Raw genomic sequence first — 17931 nt, 5'->3', positions numbered from 1 at the left:
TCGGCGACAACGGTCGTCGTGCCGGGCACGCACCGTGTAGGAGAAGGATGGAGAAGGACGCGCGAAACGGGCGGATCATTCGTTTACCCTTTGGTTTGCCCGATGTCCGATGTATGTTTTGCTCCCTGGTATGTTTGTCGTGGTTGTGGATGACTGACGCGCCCGCTGCCTTCGACTCCATTCGGTTTTGTACACTGTTTCTATCAGACAAAGTATGATGTTCCAATAAGAGAACAAAGAGCTGCACGACTATTATCTTTTCATATTGTAATTACTATTACCATTCTAATTTTTATTATTATCATTATTCATATCCATCATCATCATTCTTTTAAATAAATATGAATAAAAAGGTGCGATGAAAGAAATTCCAAATTTACTTGAAATTAAAATGCACTTCCGGTGAAAACACCTGCGTCCATTGGTCGATCCGCGAAATTTCGTCAAAACATTTACTTTTCGCATAATATTTTGATGAATTAGAAAGCTATGCTTCTTTTGAAATTAAAATTTCATTTCGTTGTAACAAAGTTTATCGTTATTCTATTGTAATTGATTCGTTTATGTGCATATATTGGAGAAAGAATGTCTGGAGATTTGGCGGGTAATCGCACTGCGCCATTGCATTTCTACTACGGTTGCGAGCGTGTCGCTTCCGGGGGTTTCATTTCAAAGCTGAATTTCGCCAACGTGAGAACCATTTCGGAACGATGAATCCCGATTTACCGTATTGCGTGGATTACGCGAAAAGCTCGCGTTCCTCGTGTCAAAATTGCAAAAAACCCATCGCGAAGGAAACGCTGAGGCTTGCTGTCGTCGTACAGGTAATTGTGAAGCATTCTCCAGATCTATCTCCAAGTAATATACCATGACCGACACCGGCAACAACATTGCAACAAGCTCTTTGTCAATCGTTATTCAACTTTTAATTTACTCGCATACAATAGTTACAGTCTCAAAACTTCAAGTTTTAGTATTTCAAGCATAAACAAAGGTGTCGACTAAATACATTTTACTTTCCATTGAAGTAGTTACTTGATTCAATAAAAATTTATTTTAAATATGTCGGACTCGTATGAAGTTCCAGTTCTGTAGAAAGTCGAATTCGAGTAACTAAACGTCAACATTTTTCATATGGCACGTCAGAATAAATACTGTGAAGCCATCTCGTTTATTAGGTTACGCGTACTTGTTTTTTAACATTGTTTATTCATCTTATTACACGGTCTGTACCTTTGTTTCCACTGTATACGCGATCCTTGATTATCAATTTTTATTTCATTATTTACTTCGTTATGTATACTCATCCCTTACTTTTTTATTATTTATTTGAAACTATTTTGCCTTGTATGAGGACATCAACTTAATTCTTTTTATTTAATTAGTAATTTCGTTGTGTATATACTCGTTCTTCGCCTTTATTTTGATTATTTCTTTGGAGCTATTAGAATGTCTTGTACAAAGATATTGACTTAAATAGTTTTATTTAATTTTTAGAGTCCTGTTCACGATTCAAAAGTACCGAGATGGTATCATGCTGCGTGTTTCTTTGTAAAGCAGAGACCTAAATCTGCAGCAGACATAGCGAACTTCGATAATATTCGTTGGGAGGATCAGCAAGATGTTAAAAAGAAGATTGGTTTGTTCTTTGATATTTGTATTTAGAGTAATTATCTAGGAAACAGACTTCCTCACAGATTTCCATGATCTTGAAATATGTTGTCAAGCTCATTGTTCCGAACAAATTTTTTCTATACATGTTATACTTAGTCTTTTAGATATTCGCAAGAAACTATTGGAATTACAGCTTACTGGAATTCCAAGCGAACTCCAGCTTTTTCCAATGACCAAATTTACCCGTTATAAAATAATAGTTTGCGTTCGTTAACACGGTCCGTGCCAAGTTATTTTTGTTCGACAATTAAGCAAACTTATGTATCAGATGTTTGCATAAGTATGTGCCTAATTTTCATAGATGCCACAAGCTGTACTGCACAGCAGAGTGTAAAAAAAATGATTGTAAAGAATTGTAGAAAAGAAGAATGGTCACTGACCAAGTTGTACTCTTTAAAATTTAACCATTGAATTTTATTTTGACATTGAGCACGAACTTATGCAAAATCATCTAATACTTTGGATGGATAGTTTAACGTGTACCATTGGTGGTGCACGTGGCAAGGACCGTGTTAACGACATCAAAGTTCATATCTAACAAATGTTTTTGTTGTGACATTAGCTAACAAAACATTATTTGTCCTTAAAATAGAGGAAGCACATGCACTTCCAGCACCTACCGGAAGAGGGAGGAAACGAGCCTCCGCTGCGAAAAGCGCTGGCGTCGCTAAAGACTTTACTATTCAATATTCAAAGTCCAATAGGGCAACTTGCATAGGCTGCGAAGAGAAGATTGTGCAGAGTGAGATAAGGGTGTCGAAGAAAGACTTTGAAAGTGAACATGGCAGGAAATATGGTGGCATCGACAGGTGGTACCATTTCGAATGCTTCGTGAAACTACGACAAGAGTTAGAGTTTTACGAAGGTGGTAATGTGTTGCCTGGCTTCGGTGACCTCTCCAAAGAAGATCAGAAAAGAGTGAAGTCAGATCTACCGAAGCTTCAAGAGGGCGAATTTGTACCGGTGAAAAAAATGAAAGAAGAACTAGAAGATGTGGACGAACAGAATGAAATGAAAAAGCAGAATGAAGAGTTATTTAAAATTAGGGGTATGCTGTCTCCGATAAAAAAGAGTGATCTAATTTCTATATTGGAGAAGAATGAGCAACAGATCCCAGAAGGAATTTCAAATGTAAGTAATGAATTTTCTACAATTTTAGAGAAACATTTCAATGATCATTCATCTTTTTATAGATATTGGACCGATTGAGCGATGCGTTTTGCTTTGGAGCTCTGAAGCCATGTTCAAAATGCAGCGGACAACTTGTGTACACATCGGGCGTTGGATACAAATGTACAGGAGACTTAAGCGAATGGACAAAATGCGAATATGTAACTCAAGATCCTAAAAGGAAAAAGATATCGATACCATCCAACGTGAAACAAGGATATCCTGACCTGTAAGTAGTCTACTCAGTGTTAAACTTCACTTACGCTGACCATACAGCAATTTTTATAGTGACATTAATTTATAACTAGACTGTGGATGTTTATGCATTTATGAAGAAATTGATTCAGTGAAATATAAAACAGTAAAGGATTAGAAAAATTTCAGAATACCGTAATGTTTTTAATGTAACGAAGTCATTAAGGGATGAAATCAATTTTTATTTTATTTCTGCTTCTCATAATCAATGCAGAACGTCTATTTATAACATATAAGATGATGAAATAATGACTAGTTAAATATTCCACAGTGAATCATTGAAATGCAAAGTAAAAAGAAGACTGATAAAGGTGACCGCCGCGTCAACATCTACTTTAGTAAAGAAAGAAGATGAAGTTGACTCCGGACCGAAAGTTCAAGCGAAGCCAAAGCCGTTGAAGCACATGCAGTTCTTCATTATAGGTCGTATGGCGAAAGATAAGAACGATTTGAAGAAAGAAATCATTAATTTAGGAGGAGAGGTCTCTTCAAAGCTTCACGAGAATATTGCTGCGGTGATATCGACTCAGAAGGAGATCGACAAAATGAGTGCGAGGATGGAGGAAGCAGAGAGTCTGAATATTCAAGTGATCACTGAAGATTTCCTCGAGGAAGCTAAAGAATATACGAAACCTGCAATCTCGTTGATTAAGAAGAAGACTATTTCGACTTGGGGTGGCGATTTATCCAGCAGAATAAACGTGATAGCAGAGAAATCTACAGCGAAGAGCAAAGCTAAAAGTAGTTACGAGAAATCAGGATCTGGAAAGATGAAACTACAATTGAAAGATGGTGGAATGGTTGATCCGGACAGTGAGCTGCAGGACGTGGCTCACGTATACAAGATCGGCAAGAACAATTACACCGTTACGCTCGTGCACACGGACATACAGTCTCAAAAGAACAGTTACTACAAATTGCAGATTCTAGAGCACGATAAACAGAAGAAGTATTGGCTGTTCAGAAGCTGGGGCAGAATAGGCACAACGATTGGTGGTACGAAAGTGGACAATCTAGCTGTAGAAGAATGTATAAAACAATTTGAATTCCACTACGAAGATAAAACCGGAAACGTTTGGTCTCAGAGAGATCACTTCGTGAAAGTGCCTCAGAAGATGTATCCAGTGGACGTCGATCACGGCGAGGAGGTCTCCGCGCAGTTATTAGATTCCGATATCAAAAGCGAGCTAGAGAAACCGGTTCAAGACTTGATCAGAATGCTGTTCGACGAGCAGAACATGAAGAAAGTTATGGCAGAGTTCGAGATCGACGTGGAGAAGATGCCGCTCGGAAAGATCACCAAGAAGCAGATACAGAAAGCGTACTCCGTGTTGACGAACATGCAAGACCTGCTGAAGAACGAGACCGTTGAACGACTCACATTGATAGATGCTTCGAATAAATTTTATAATTTGATACCTCACAACTTTGGGGTATCCGGACCGAAGATTTTAGACACTGTCGAAGAGATTCACACGAAATGCGAGATGCTGGACGCGTTGCTGGAGATGGAGATCGCTTATTCGCTGCTGCACACCAAGGTAACGTCGTCGGAGAATCCGCTCGACGCTCACTATAAGCAGTTGAACGCGGATATTAAAGTGTTGGACAAGGAAAGCAACGAGTACAAACTCATCGAGCAATACGTTCAAAATACTCATGCTACCACTCACAAGCAGTATGATCTTGAGATCGAAGATGTGTTCGTTGTTAAGAGATCAGGAGAAGATAGCAGATTCAAACCGTTCAAGAAATTGCCAAACAGGAAACTGTTATGGCATGGTTCCAGAACGACAAATTACGCTGGTATACTTTCTCAGGGATTGAGGAAAGCTCCTCCAGAGGCACCTGTGACCGGTTACATGTTTGGTAAAGGTATATACTTCGCGGATATGGTGTCCAAGTCTGCAAATTATTGTTGTACGAACAGCGAGAATTCCACTGGTCTTATGCTACTTTGCGAGGTAGCTTTGGGTAACATGTACGAGAGATATTCAGCTGATTTTATCGAGAAATTACCGAGTGGTAAACATTCCACGTTTGGTCGTGGTCAAACGCAACCTAATCCCGAAACCTCGCATAAGACCAAGGACGGTGTTGAGATTCCATTGGGTACAGCCATGACCACGAAACTGCCCAAGCAATCAGCCTTATTGTACAATGAATACATTGTATATGATGTTGCTCAGGTGAAAATACAATACTTGCTGAAGATGAAGTTCAGGTATAAGATGTAATATTTTTGTACGCAGAGTCATTGAATTAGAATAAGTTTGTTATATTTAATAAAGTTTGTTCTTGTTTCTTAAGTGTGTTCCCCCTCGGTACTACCTCGTGCATAAACCTAATAAGTTCCCGTGATATATGTATAAATATTCTTTTGTAAGCTGATGAAATAAATTTATGTAAAATGCCCATGTACGTTTTTATTGAGATGTATGCTTTCGTATGGAATGGAATAATTTCAATCGAGTCTTTATTTGATACATATTTATTGTTTCAATTCTTGAAAATTAGTATTCAAAATGGAAGTCGAAGTACGATTGATCAAACGTGTTAATACGAACGTAACCATCTTCTCCGCCTGTTGAAAAGCTGCGACCATTCGGATGGAACGCAAGAGAATTAATCGGACCGAAATGGCCCTTCAAACGCGCGAATTCTTCTTCGAATACTAAATGGTAAAATCGTGAATCGAATTTTCCTTGACGAGTGGACGTTGTTGTTACGTCCATGGCGTCTTGACCACCTCCGAGAACCACCTGCGAAAAACAGGTCTCATGAATGATCAAAAATATAATCCCTATGAGTACCGTAATCGAGCGAGAACGTACATGATCAAAAATAGGAGAAATTGTGGCAGAGTTAACGGGCCTCTCTGTTTTATATGTCTTTAATAACATCAACGATTCACTATCGAACAGTTTCGCTGTGTTATCCTTCGATGCAGTGACAAACATAGTGCCGTCTTTGTTGAACTGCATATCATTGATTTGGGACTTGTGACTCATAACGCTGTTCAGCTTCTTCCTTGTCTACAAAAACAAAGTGTACTGATTAGTAAACTGCGGAAACTGCTATGAAAAACATTTGGTCAGACTTACTCTCACATCCCAAAGAGTGATTTCGCCATCTTCGTGGCCAGTGATAATTGTTTCATCTAAAGCACCCCATAAGATAGAAGAAATTCTGGGACCGTTAACAGAAATTCTAGAAATAGCATCTTCTTGTGACAATGCTCCATCAACATTTCTGATGTCTATGATGAACATCTCGCACTGGTGTCCCAGAGCTTTGTCTGTAGAGTAGACAGCAAGATCTGCCGAATAACTGAAGTTACATGTCCTTACCGAACTGTTTGTCTGGAGTTGACCGATTTCCTTTCCTGAAAATGAATTACAAAATGGAGTGGAAACCTGCTACAGTGTTTTCTCGATAAGTGTCCCAAATGTCTAGCCTTCAAGTGGGTAGACTCGTTTCAATTTCTCATTTCTCGAAAATGCAAAGATGAAGTTTTTCAGTAGTCAAAAGCATTGGATAAAAGATCAATCTAGGCTACAATTGCCATCAAAAGCCCAATTTTTAAATTTATGGGGTATAATTTGCATTATTTGACAGCATTTAGCTGTTGCAGCTTTACAAAAATAGCTACATTAGTATAATGCAAATTACGCTGCTGAATAATGCAAATTCAAAGTGTTCTTTTCAAATTCCTGCCGAGTGACTTGTCTCTGGTTGGATCTGTTTTGGACAATTATCAAGAAAATATGGTATTATTTTTCTTTCAATGTTGATAATTATATACAAACCAGTTTGACAATCCCAAACTCTCAATGTGTTGTCACCACTGCCGGATATAAATCTAGTCGTGTCCCAATTGACATCGATGCACCATACTGAACCATTGTGACCATTGAAAGTCCCAAGACGTTCTCCATTCAAAGAGTACCAAACATTTGGCTTTTTGTCTTTACTTGACGAGAACAACAAATCTCCTTCTCTGTTGTATTTGATTTTTGTTATAGCACGTTCGTGCCCGTGTAACATCAAAGGTTTCTGAAATACAACAAACAATCTATTTACGTTTCGGTCGCATTAACATAACCACGAAACACTAGCAAGCACATCGACTTTGTTACCACAAAGCATATTATGTATTACGGAGAAAAAGAATTGATCAGCGGTATAGTGATTAAACGTTTACGAAATTAAGTGCACTTTAAATCAATTTAAGTATTCGTTAACGATGTCTCAACGTCATCGAGGTTATGCTGTCACATGTTTATGTATTTCACGAAAAGCTCGTGCTAAACCAACCGGGTTTAGACAATATGTATAATTGTTTATTAATCTGTAAAACGACTAACCATTTTTTCGTGTGATACGCAATTAACTAAACTGGTGGAAAGATCAAGAGTACTCAATCACAAAAATCTAAAGCGGTGAAAGGACACAAACGTACAAATTCATAGAAACTATTCACCGAACCATAGGGCATGCAGAAGTGACTGGAAGCGACATTTTATTAGATAATTTTATAAGATTGAAAAGTTACGCAGTTATCAAGAAATTAGCTGGATGAAATATAAAAGAGTAAAACATTAGAAAAATCTAAGAATATATTGATATAATGGTTTTTTCAATGGAAAAAGTCTAAAATTCTTATTTAACTCCCGCTGCCCACAATCGTTGCAAAACATTTTTATTTTGCATAAAGATCCGCAGTCTATCCATTTACGAAGATACTACTAAATTAAAATAAATAGATTTGTAATTATTAGATATCGCTGCGAATTAAATATTAAATTTAAATTTCCCGCGTGTCAGATCGACGTCAAAAGAACCGCCCGGAGAACCAATCACGTTACAGAGAAGAATCTTCCCTATATACATGTCCAATAGAGTTGTATAGAGTCTTCAATTGATAAGCAATTATTTACATATAATTTATCATTGCAGTTTATGAGAGAAATAACGTTAGTAAAGTAAGTAGAGTATTCACAAAGAATGTGAAAGAATGAACAGAAAATATTGTTATGAAATGGAAATCTGTCCAAATTTGTCCGAATTTCTGTGAAGTGCAACAACTACGTTACAGCAACGAGATGTCCCATCTAGGTCACGAAGAATTTAGTCCCGTTCCAAATTCCGGTTGTGTATATACGCATTGTTGAAAATTGGAAAAGGAAACGAAACTGAAACAGCATGTCTGAAGTTGTTGCTCAACATGAAATTAATCAGAGCTATTGTTTCAAATGGAATGATTACCACAGTCATTTATCCGATGTAGTTAGACAACTTTTGGAGGAGGATTGCATGGTGGATGTAATACTGGCAGCTGCTGGAGAACGCATTCATGCCCATCGCATAGTCCTCTGCGCTTGTAGCACTTTGTTTCGAGTAAACAACTTTTCCAATTTTTACACCCTGATAAACTGCGGAACATCGATTCCCTCTGCAATTTTTAAATGATCATTGTTGATTCGACAGCGTAATAAATCAATTACAAATTCCGTGCGTTCCGACACGCGCGTTAGAATGAAATTTCATTAAATTTCATTTATGATAATCAATTTGTTTGGAGCACAATTGAGAAATTGAGCACTGAAATATATAATTATTACGAAATTCTGATTTGAACGGAACATATATCTCATGATTGTATATTTTTGTAGGATGTTTTGAGTCAAGTAAACGAGGATCATCCGACAATAATATTAAGCGATATATCAGCACAAGATATCAAGTGTATTATTGAATTTATTTATCATGGGGAAGTGAGGGTAGCAGTGGAGAATATTAGCAGTTTGCTGGAAGCTGCACGGTCCTTGAAAATATGTGGTCTTATCGAGGTTTTACCATAATTTGTTTTTCGAACAATTCGACTCATCTTAAGGGAGTAGTCTCGTTTCCAGAATTGCGAGGGTGCAGGATGTGCCTTCTCGTTTCTCAATAATGCAAAGATGGAAGTTCTCAGTAGTAAAAAGCACTAGATAAAGATCAATCTAGGCCACAGTTGCCCCGAAAAGTCCTATTTTTACTTTTACGAGGTGTAATTTTCATTATTCTCCTGTATACTTCCCAATAATGCATATTACACTGCCAAATAATGTAAATTACGCCTCATAAACATAAAAATAGGATTTTTGATCTTTTATCTACCACTTTTGATTACCAAAAAATCCTGGAAACGAGTCCACCCCCTTAATGATTATTGATTATTGATGCTCAATATTGATTACAGATTAATGGACTAAACGAGATTCATTCAACTGTAAGCGCTAAAGACTACAATGATAACAGCCAAGAGCCAATGACTGTTATCAATGAGTCAGACGAGAATGTTATGAACGCGTTGCAATACGGATACGAAGATTTAGAAGATCAGCAAGAGCAGAGGTTCGCAGAGAATTCAACGTTGAGTAAAAAAAAGAAACGCAGGCGGGATACAATAAAAAGAGAGTATAGCGACGACATGTTAGCATCCGCTATCGACGGTTTAAAATCAGGACAAACATTAATAGAAGCTTCAACTAAGCATAACGTACCACGTTCGACATTGTACATGCGTGCGAAGGCGCTAGGTGTACATTTAACTGCCACAAGGAATGAATATCCTGCCGAGTGTATGAAGGCTGCTATAAATGCTGTGGTTGGTTGGTATCTGTTGCAACATATCGCTATCTTTGTTTTCAGTAGATTGGAGATTTTATGCATTTATGGCAAAAATGAGTTGATGCTATTTCAAATATTAAACACATTAAACGAATTTAAGAATGTTCAATTATTTTTAACTTGGAAGAAAGAAACTTTAATACAGCTACTACTTCTTGCGATTGATGCAGACAATTTTTATGTTGTGTAAAGATCCGTCTAGTTATCAGGTATAACAATGTTACGAAAGCAAACGTATTTCCATATCGTTCAGTTTATTTCGTCGACAGGTGGATCCAGTTTGCAACACGCATCGGAGATGTTCAGTATACCCAAGACTGTTCTATGGAGAAGAATTCAGAAGGAAGGGTATAAGATTCTGCGCTCCGAGATGAAGATGACTTACGGCGTTGACAGGCGGGAAGCTGCGCTGAAAGCTTTGGAAAGGGGCGAGAAGCTGACTAAAGTTGCGCTCGAATTCAAAGTGAGACGAATAATGCTTGCTCAAGAGAAAAATTATATTAACCTTTTGCACTAGAGCTATTTCCATTCTATATGATGCAATTTTCTTATACAATGATTTAATAATGTCTCAGATAATCTTTATTTTCAATTGTATTCTCAGATTCCGAAGACCACTTTATTCAGAGACAAAGCTCGCTTAGTGGACGAGGGAAAGCTGCCATTGTCGTTTTGGAAGAAGCGCAAGACGGAGAATGAAGAGTTGAAGAAATCCCGTTTGGAGGAAGCTGTTGCGGCCTGTAAAGGAGGGAAAATGTCGCAAGCGGCTGCGTCTATGACTTATCGTATCCCTAAAACGACGATATGGAGACGACTCCAACAGGACGGCAAGAAATCCGATCGTTTGCTGAACTCCAGAAAACAACGGATAACAAATTCGAAACAGAATGCCACGGTGAAGAGCCAAGAGGGATCTGACTTCTCGTACTGCGAGGTACTAAACGATTACCTATCTTTTTATTGTACATGTATTAAGGAATATTTGAACCGTAGGTGTCCTCGGAGATTCCTATAACTTACATAGATGAGAATAGCATAGCTGAGGATTCTGTGATAATATTAACAGCGGACGACATGGATGGACTGAATTTAGAAGAGGGACGACAAATTATTGTTAACTCTGTATGCATTTCTAGTTCTTTTATTTCTGAAATTAATATTGATATTGTCACTGTTTTATTTCTTTTTCTTTTTCAGGCGTCTGTACAAGAATATGTTCCCTGTTCCATAAGCATCGAGGAGAACTCAAATTACTCGCAAACGGAAAGTTAGCACAGCAGTTCCGATCGTACGACTAAGAATGATTAATATTCTTTCTCGTATGCAGTATACGGAGTCGATCGTTAACTCTGTACATTATAAGCAATGTTAGTAATTAATGAACAACCGCTCTATCACGATAATATAATCGAACAGGCAGTTGATCGTGGAATTCCCTTTTATACATTTACGACGAAACTATCGCTATCTTATTATCCGCTTCTCGAAACCGTAAAATTCCAGCTGCTTCATTTTCTTGACTGCTTCGAGTAGCAGGAAAATATTTTAAGTGCACAGAGTTAATGAACCTGCCTGTACGAACGAATACAAGAAGAATGCACTCGCCCATAGAAATTAATTATTCTCTGCATTCGTTGTAATTGTACAAATACGTCTGATTATTCTAATTTTATATCGAGTAACGTGTATATTAATTTTCACTGCGGAAACAGAATATATTTTGTACGTTGTAGACTTATTAAAATTTATAGACAAATAGAATTATTTAAATTATTGCGTTTCTGTTTCGATCGTATGTCGCAAGCAGCACGTGACACAATAAAAATAATTTTTCCTAGAAAATCAAAAATACTTTCCCCTCGGTGCAACGTCCATTATATTATTTTGCGCAATTTACGAATAGTTACATAAAATTTGTTGAATCTTTCGTCATTAGCTGATTTTATCGGCGCGACGAAGATCGACCAATGAGAGGTCGTTTATAGATCTTACTCATGCAGCGCTGAGATATTGGCTAAATTCTCTCGCGCACGCGCGGCGATTTTGGCATCAGTAAAGTCAGATCCTCGGTAAAATAGGGTACCAATAGGGTACCTTGGTCACCCTGTAAAATTAAAAAAAAAACACATTTTTCGCGGATGTTTATTCAAATTTTAGAAAAAATTTTTGGATTCTGGTTCGACGTTTTTCTCGATTTCTTCAAAAACCGCGTGTTTTACGAAAAAAAGTAATAGGACGTGAAAGTCGTATATGTATAGTCTATAAATAGTTTAAATAGAAGATATTCGAGAGAAACGATTTTATGAGCATTACATTAATTAATTTTAACGTTTAATTCATTTGGGGCACCATCGAGTTGAAACTTCGCACAAATTTTTTTCGAATTATTTGGAACAACTCTGAGGGGTGCCGTAAAAGAAATTTTAACAAAAATTTTTCGAAAAGAGAAAATAAGAGCCACCCAGAGCCACCCTAATATCAGTACCCCGTTATCTTTTCATCGTAATATACTAGATACGCTACTGTTTTTAGCGTGCATGCGCGAGCCATCTTAGCTGATCTTACAATTAGCCAATATCTCAGCACTGTACTCATGTGCGTTGGAAACGGAAAGTGGGGGACTGAGACTGGGGGGCAGTCAGGGGCAGTGCTTCGATTGAGCCCAACCTTTTTGATACGATGGATGGCCGCTAGAGGCGCTGCGCGGAAAAACAGTAACGTATCTACTATTGGGTAGATGAAATGGGGTTCCTTGAGCACCCCGCAGACTTTTAAAAATTTATATGATTTGATTCTGAAAAATGAATGTATAACAAGTGTATTTGTGTATATTTTGTAACTCGTAGGACACGTCCTGGAGTCTTTTTGTCCGGTAAGATTATTTCGATACATTCCCGCCAATATAACTGCCTCAGGGCTCTGGCCGCTCTGCTACCCAATAGTAGATACGTTACTGTTTTTCCGCGCAGCGCCTCTAGCGGCCATCCATCGTATCAAAAAGGTTGGGCTCAATCGAAGCACTGCTGGGGGGATTTATTAGAATGGTTGCTTGTAGCCGGTGATGTGTTATGCAGTGGTATTAGAGATAGAATTTACGAAATTTCATCATATTACGTGATTGTCGATAAACACCGAAAAAAATGGCTCATCAACTATTATGCTCGGCCTCCAAATTCGAGAAGTTCATTTTGAAATTCGTGCACAAAAATGCGGACACACTTCAGGTACGAATGTAACCTATGTTAACCTATACCTCTTCCTAGTATAGACGAAATGAGTTTGATGTCGTTCATAATTTCCAATTACGATCTTAATTCTTGTTTTATAGGCTATACTCAAGTCCGTACATTTTCTTTCTATTCATCTTTATTCACGTTCTCTATATTATAACAATAAAACACTTTACTCGAATCACACTTAAAAATACTCAAAGCAAATTGTAGCTCATTTTTAAACATTGCCTAAAGTGGTGTAATGAATTTCGTTTTGTACAAAGTTTGACTATTTATTTGTTTTATTAATAATTGTTGCAGAGATTTCTGCTCCTCGTTAATGAGCATGTTTTTTTATTTAATTTTTCAATGTATCATGATTTATTTCAGTTGCGAAGGTACCTGTCTTTATTTAAGAGTGGCAATGAGGCTACTATGTTGGAGCAGATACAACAACAGTGGAGGTTATTAAGTAACGAACCACCTAAAGGATTCGAAAAGTTTTTCAGAGGTTGTTGTATTATTTATTTGCCAAACGTGGCATCGATAAACTCGATTTTGTCTAACGCTTACACATTCGTAGGTAATGGAAAGAACTCTCCCAAAACTGCAGAGAAAGTTGCAGAGAAAGTGAAAGAGGGATCGACTAAGGGACCTGCTAAACCGGAAGCGTCTAGATCTGCTAGCGGATCTGCTAGATCCACGCCGACTGATAATCTCGGTGCTCAATGGAAGTTTCAATTCAATATGAAGGCTCCAGGAGGGCCACAACCGTTTCAAAACGGGCCGAACGAGAAACAAATGTATATAGCTGGCGCATTGTTTGTAATAGCTGTTATTACATATTTTCAGATGACAACTTACGGCGAAGAAATTACATGGAGAGAGTTTTTGTCGCAGTAATTACACATTTTTATTCATCTTGACGAAGATACAGAAATATACACAAACAGGAATTAATTGTATTATATTTGCAGGTGTTTAAATAAAGGAGTCGTAGACAAATTAGAAGTTGTTAATAAACAATGGGTTCGTGTGAAGTTGTTACCTGGTCAGCTTGTACATGGATCTGTGAGTTTATTCGATTATTGTCTATAGCTTGCATATATATATATACGAAACTAATTATCATAATTTATTGAATTTGTTTTATAGGACACTCTGTGGTTCAATATTGGAAGTACCGAGACATTCGAGAGGAATTTAGAGAATGCCCAGATAGAATTGAATATAGAGCCACAAAATTATTTATTGGTAGTCTATAAAGATGAGCTTGAATTTCACCATTTCTTGAAAGTCTTGCCGCAAGTAATCATGTGGGGTAGGGTATATTTGTTCGTGTTATATATAAATTAAAATTAAATTAATAAATTATAACAAGAAATATTTCGGTCATAGGATTCTTCCTACTGATACTGCGAAGATCAATGCAAACTCTTAGAGGCGGTGGTAAAAGGGGCGGAGGGCTGTTTGGTTCGATGATGGAATCAACTGCGAAATTAATTAATTCCAAAGACATCGGCGTCCGATTTAAGTAAGTTAATCCGCGAGACTAACGATACATTCGTTTATCACTTCGATGAATTGTAGGCAATTTCCTTGTAGACTGAGACTCGTTCTTTCTAGCACGTTTAAAAATAAAACATAATAAGTAGGAGTAGAAAAGAATTGTGTGCAATTATGCGATACAGTTGATTGTGTTTTAAATATTCTATGTTATTAAAATGTGTAGGGATGTCGCAGGATGTGAGGAAGCAAAGATTGAAATTATGGAATTTGTAAATTTTCTAAAGAATCCTCAACAGTACATAGACCTTGGTGCTAAAATTCCGAAGGGTGCAATGTTGACGGGTAAATGAATTTTCTGCAAGACATGTAAGTAAATTATTTATCTTATTCTAGTATACTAACCATGTGATTGATTATAGGCCCTCCTGGTACCGGTAAAACGTTGTTGGCTAAGGCCACGGCTGGGGAAGCGAATGTTCCTTTTATTACAGTGTCGGGTTCAGAGTTTTTGGAGATGTTCGTCGGAGTTGGTCCTTCCAGAGTCCGGGACATGTTTTCAATGGCTCGGAAGCATGCTCCCTGTATATTATTTATCGACGAAATCGACGCTGTCGGAAGGAAAAGAGGTGGTCGTAATTTCGGCGGTCACTCTGAGCAAGAGAACACGTTGAATCAACTTCTGGTTGAGATGGATGGTACATGATAATCTTAACAGCAAAGTCTATAGCGTTCAACGCGTTAATGTATTCGACAGACTGTTAAAACAAGTTCTTCTCTACCAGGATTCAATACCACGACCAACGTGGTCGTGCTGGCAGCTACCAACAGGATAGACATTTTAGATAAAGCGTTGCTACGACCTGGAAGATTCGACAGACAAATTTTCGTGCCAGCTCCGGACATTAAAGGACGCGCCTCTATCTTTAAAGTACATTTGTCGCCTCTGAAAACTACGACGGACAAAGTTCAATTAGCTAGAAAAATGGCCTCTTTAACACCTGGCTTTACTGGTACGTAGGTTGTTCCGTTGATCAGGGAAGGACAGTGTTAAGTCTTATAGGGTATTTTTAAAAGATGTTAGAACTGAAAATATTTGTAGGGCACTGAATAGATCGATTGATTAAAAGTTCCTATAATACTTATAACAGTATCCTTTTTCAAAGGAATATCGAGAGATTGTTGTACCATCGGAGAATTATACATAGGTCTTTCTAGGAGCTGATATTGCTAATGTGTGCAATGAAGCGGCTTTAATAGCGGCGAGAGACATGAACGATAATATTCAACTAAAACATTTTGAACAGGCTATTGAGAGAGTAATCGCCGGTATGGAGAAGAAGACAAATGTTTTGCAACCCGAGGAGAAAAAGACAGTTGCATATCATGAGGCCGGTCATGCGGTAGCAGGTTGGTTTTTGAAGCACGCGGATCCTCTTTTGAAAGTACGTTTCGCCATTATCTTTATGTCATCGTCTTTATCATTTCCTGAATATTCTCACAATTGGTTTCAATGATTATTTCTAATGCGAATATAAACAGGTCTCCATAATCCCCCGTGGGAAAGGTTTGGGATATGCCCAGTATTTACCACGTGAACAGTATCTTTACACAAAGGAACAATTGTTCGACAGAATGTGTATGACACTTGGTGGACGAGTGTCCGAAGAAATATTCTTCGGTCGCATAACAACCGGAGCGAAGGATGATTTACAGAAGGTAATATTCCAGTAGGTTGAAAGATTCTCAACATTTCGACTGTCTCTTGAACCTAGTTAATTTCATAATACGGCCATTTCGACTGAAGTATACTTTTAACAGATTACCCAGAGCGCGTACGCTCAAGTCATTCAGTACGGTATGAACGAGAAAGTTGGCAATGTTAGCTTCGATATGCCGCAGCCTGGCGATATGGTATTCGACAAACCGTACTCTGAGCACACCGCACAATTAATCGACAGTGAAGTACGAGTGTTGATCGAGCAAGCGCATGAGCGAACGCGCGACTTGCTTACGGAACATAAGGATGATGTGGCTAAGGTATGATTCTAACTGGACTGCGGATCTTCATGCAAAATGAAAATTGTCTGTATCGATTGCGAGGAATAGAAACCGAACAGAATGTTATTTCTTCCCTTAATAATTTTAATAGCTGAGAAATCATGTATATTTGTATAATCCGGATTCTACCGACTGAAATAATTGTGTGCTCTTTGTGAACCAGGTGGCAGAACGGTTGTTGAAGCAGGAAATCCTAAGCAGGGACGACATGATTGAATTGCTGGGAGCTCGACCGTTCCCTGAGAAGTCCACTTACGAGGAGTTCGTAGAAGGGACAGGATCGTTCGAAGAAGACACTACTTTGCCGAAGGGCTTGAGGGATTGGAACAAATCGATAGAGAAAACCGAGGAGAACGAAAACGAGAAGCCTCCGACGCCTCCGTCGCCTAGCAATCCGAAAGAAACGCAACCGGAACCGCAATCGCGAGCATAATTATACAGTCTAGATGATAGTCTGCTAAGTACTTTGTATCATAGTTTGAAATATATAACGGTATTAAGAAACAACACAGAAAGATTGCGTTCGATTGCAAGTCGATTTAATTCTCGCGATCTTATAAGTCGGTGGCTGACCACAGTTATTAAATAGACTTTTCTCGCCAGACTTTTTTAATCACCGCAGTTCTTTTGTACTTGTACACACTTTGTCTTCTTCGGCTAGCGTGATCTCTCTCTCTGTCTCTCTCGTGAAATAAATTGTAAAACGATCTAAAAAGGGTCCATAAAAGTTTTCTTCTTCAGAAAAAAAAACAAATTCGTAACACGTTTTTTTTCTATTCTATTGTACTCTCTTTGTTTCATCGAAAAAGTGCAGGAATGCCTGAGCGATGCGTAGAAGGTCTTAGGGATGAAAGGAATGATAAGCCACGATTTATATTTTTTGCAACGTATAATTAATAAAGTTTACAAATGTAGTGCAATTAAACTGTTCCATCCTTAAATAAGTACATTGATAATTTGTTTACGTTACTGCTTCTAATTGTTGGGTTTTCGCTTTGGCGGAATTCCTGGTGCGCTCCAATGAAAATATATCACGTGTCAGTGACGGGTGTGACTGTGTACGTGTGTATGTGTGTTTGTCTGTACGCGTGTTTTTGTAGATTGAGTACTCTTCTTTTTTTTTCTCTATTATATTACATCTTTCAAAGGAAAGGAGGAAAAATCAACGAAACAGGAGAAAGAAAAACGAAAAACAGTTCTAGTTGCGTTCCTTGTATACGAAGGTCCGCCTATACATATACATATATGTATATATATGTATCATTTATATATATATGTATATATATATCTATATATATCTTTTTTGTTTGTATAATAAGATTGAAAAAGATTTCATTGCGACGAAGGTCCTGCGTCGATTAGGTTCATGGCTTGTAGG

General features: G+C 37.9%; 4 protein-coding genes across 4 annotated transcripts; 3 read left to right on the top strand and 1 right to left on the bottom strand.

The window, feature by feature from the left end:
• Positions 1 to 620: 620 nt before the first annotated feature.
• Parp1 (Poly-(ADP-ribose) polymerase) lies at positions 621 to 5552 on the top strand. Its single transcript, XM_076430088.1, has 5 exons — positions 621 to 824; positions 1498 to 1639; positions 2267 to 2805; positions 2868 to 3073; positions 3371 to 5552. Exons 1-5 carry the CDS (start codon positions 711 to 713, stop codon positions 5334 to 5336), a joined length of 2967 nt encoding a protein of 988 aa, XP_076286203.1. The 5' UTR covers positions 621 to 710; the 3' UTR covers positions 5337 to 5552.
• Positions 5553 to 5558: 6 nt separating this feature from the next.
• Eif3i (eukaryotic translation initiation factor 3 subunit I) lies at positions 5559 to 7623 on the bottom strand. The gene is made up of 5 exons (XM_076430107.1): positions 7467 to 7623; positions 6909 to 7155; positions 6204 to 6484; positions 5934 to 6134; positions 5559 to 5861 (listed from the first exon to the last, which is right to left on the bottom strand). Exons 1-5 carry the CDS (start codon positions 7467 to 7469, stop codon positions 5613 to 5615), a joined length of 981 nt encoding a protein of 326 aa, XP_076286222.1. The 5' UTR covers positions 7470 to 7623; the 3' UTR covers positions 5559 to 5612.
• Positions 7624 to 8286: 663 nt separating this feature from the next.
• LOC143211827 (uncharacterized) lies at positions 8287 to 11632 on the top strand. The gene is made up of 7 exons (XM_076429831.1): positions 8287 to 8499; positions 8775 to 8951; positions 9344 to 9755; positions 10044 to 10237; positions 10379 to 10708; positions 10768 to 10896; positions 10972 to 11632. The coding sequence occupies exons 1-7, from the start codon at positions 8305 to 8307 to the stop codon at positions 11044 to 11046; spliced, it is 1512 nt and encodes a 503-aa protein (XP_076285946.1). The 5' UTR covers positions 8287 to 8304; the 3' UTR covers positions 11047 to 11632.
• A 1152-nt stretch (positions 11633 to 12784) lies between these two features.
• Afg3l2 (AFG3 like matrix AAA peptidase subunit 2) lies at positions 12785 to 17268 on the top strand. The gene is made up of 13 exons (XM_076431285.1): positions 12785 to 12998; positions 13377 to 13497; positions 13570 to 13885; positions 13964 to 14057; positions 14142 to 14307; positions 14385 to 14520; positions 14719 to 14837; positions 14915 to 15190; positions 15278 to 15505; positions 15711 to 15937; positions 16035 to 16211; positions 16314 to 16532; positions 16717 to 17268. The coding sequence occupies exons 1-13, from the start codon at positions 12915 to 12917 to the stop codon at positions 16984 to 16986; spliced, it is 2433 nt and encodes an 810-aa protein (XP_076287400.1). The 5' UTR covers positions 12785 to 12914; the 3' UTR covers positions 16987 to 17268.
• Positions 17269 to 17931: the final 663 nt, after the last annotated feature.

Source organism: Lasioglossum baleicum, chromosome 9 (assembly GCF_051020765.1).
Source record: "Lasioglossum baleicum chromosome 9, iyLasBale1, whole genome shotgun sequence".
NCBI lineage: Eukaryota > Metazoa > Arthropoda > Insecta > Hymenoptera > Halictidae > Lasioglossum > Lasioglossum baleicum.
The sequence above is the reverse complement of the archived record's forward strand: the minus strand, read 5'-3'. Positions and strand labels throughout refer to the sequence as shown.

Bases quoted from the DNA above. Each gene is read 5' to 3' on its own strand.
- LOC143211827 (XM_076429831.1), top strand. From the start codon at position 8,305: ATGTCTGAAGTTGTTGCTCAACATGAAATTAATCAGAGCTATTGTTTC. The intron at 9,756-10,043 runs GTTGGTATCTGT...TTTCGTCGACAG, and splicing joins TGCTATAAATGCTGTGGTTG to GTGGATCCAGTTTGCAACAC. The intron at 10,709-10,767 runs GTACTAAACGAT...TTTGAACCGTAG, and splicing joins CTGACTTCTCGTACTGCGAG to GTGTCCTCGGAGATTCCTAT.
- Eif3i (XM_076430107.1), bottom strand. The intron at 6,135-6,203 runs GTAAGTCTGACC...TTGTTTTTGTAG, and splicing joins TCACTCTTTGGGATGTGAGA to ACAAGGAAGAAGCTGAACAG. The intron at 5,862-5,933 runs GTACGTTCTCGC...TGTTTTTCGCAG, and splicing joins TTTCTCCTATTTTTGATCAT to GTGGTTCTCGGAGGTGGTCA.
- Parp1 (XM_076430088.1), top strand. From the start codon at position 711: ATGAATCCCGATTTACCGTATTGCGTGGATTACGCGAAAAGCTCGCGT. The intron at 825-1,497 runs GTAATTGTGAAG...TTTAATTTTTAG, and splicing joins GGCTTGCTGTCGTCGTACAG to AGTCCTGTTCACGATTCAAA. The intron at 3,074-3,370 runs GTAAGTAGTCTA...AATATTCCACAG, and splicing joins AAACAAGGATATCCTGACCT to TGAATCATTGAAATGCAAAG.
- Afg3l2 (XM_076431285.1), top strand. From the start codon at position 12,915: ATGGCTCATCAACTATTATGCTCGGCCTCCAAATTCGAGAAGTTCATT. The intron at 15,191-15,277 runs GTACATGATAAT...CTTCTCTACCAG, and splicing joins ACTTCTGGTTGAGATGGATG to GATTCAATACCACGACCAAC. The intron at 15,506-15,710 runs GTACGTAGGTTG...AGGTCTTTCTAG, and splicing joins TTTAACACCTGGCTTTACTG to GAGCTGATATTGCTAATGTG.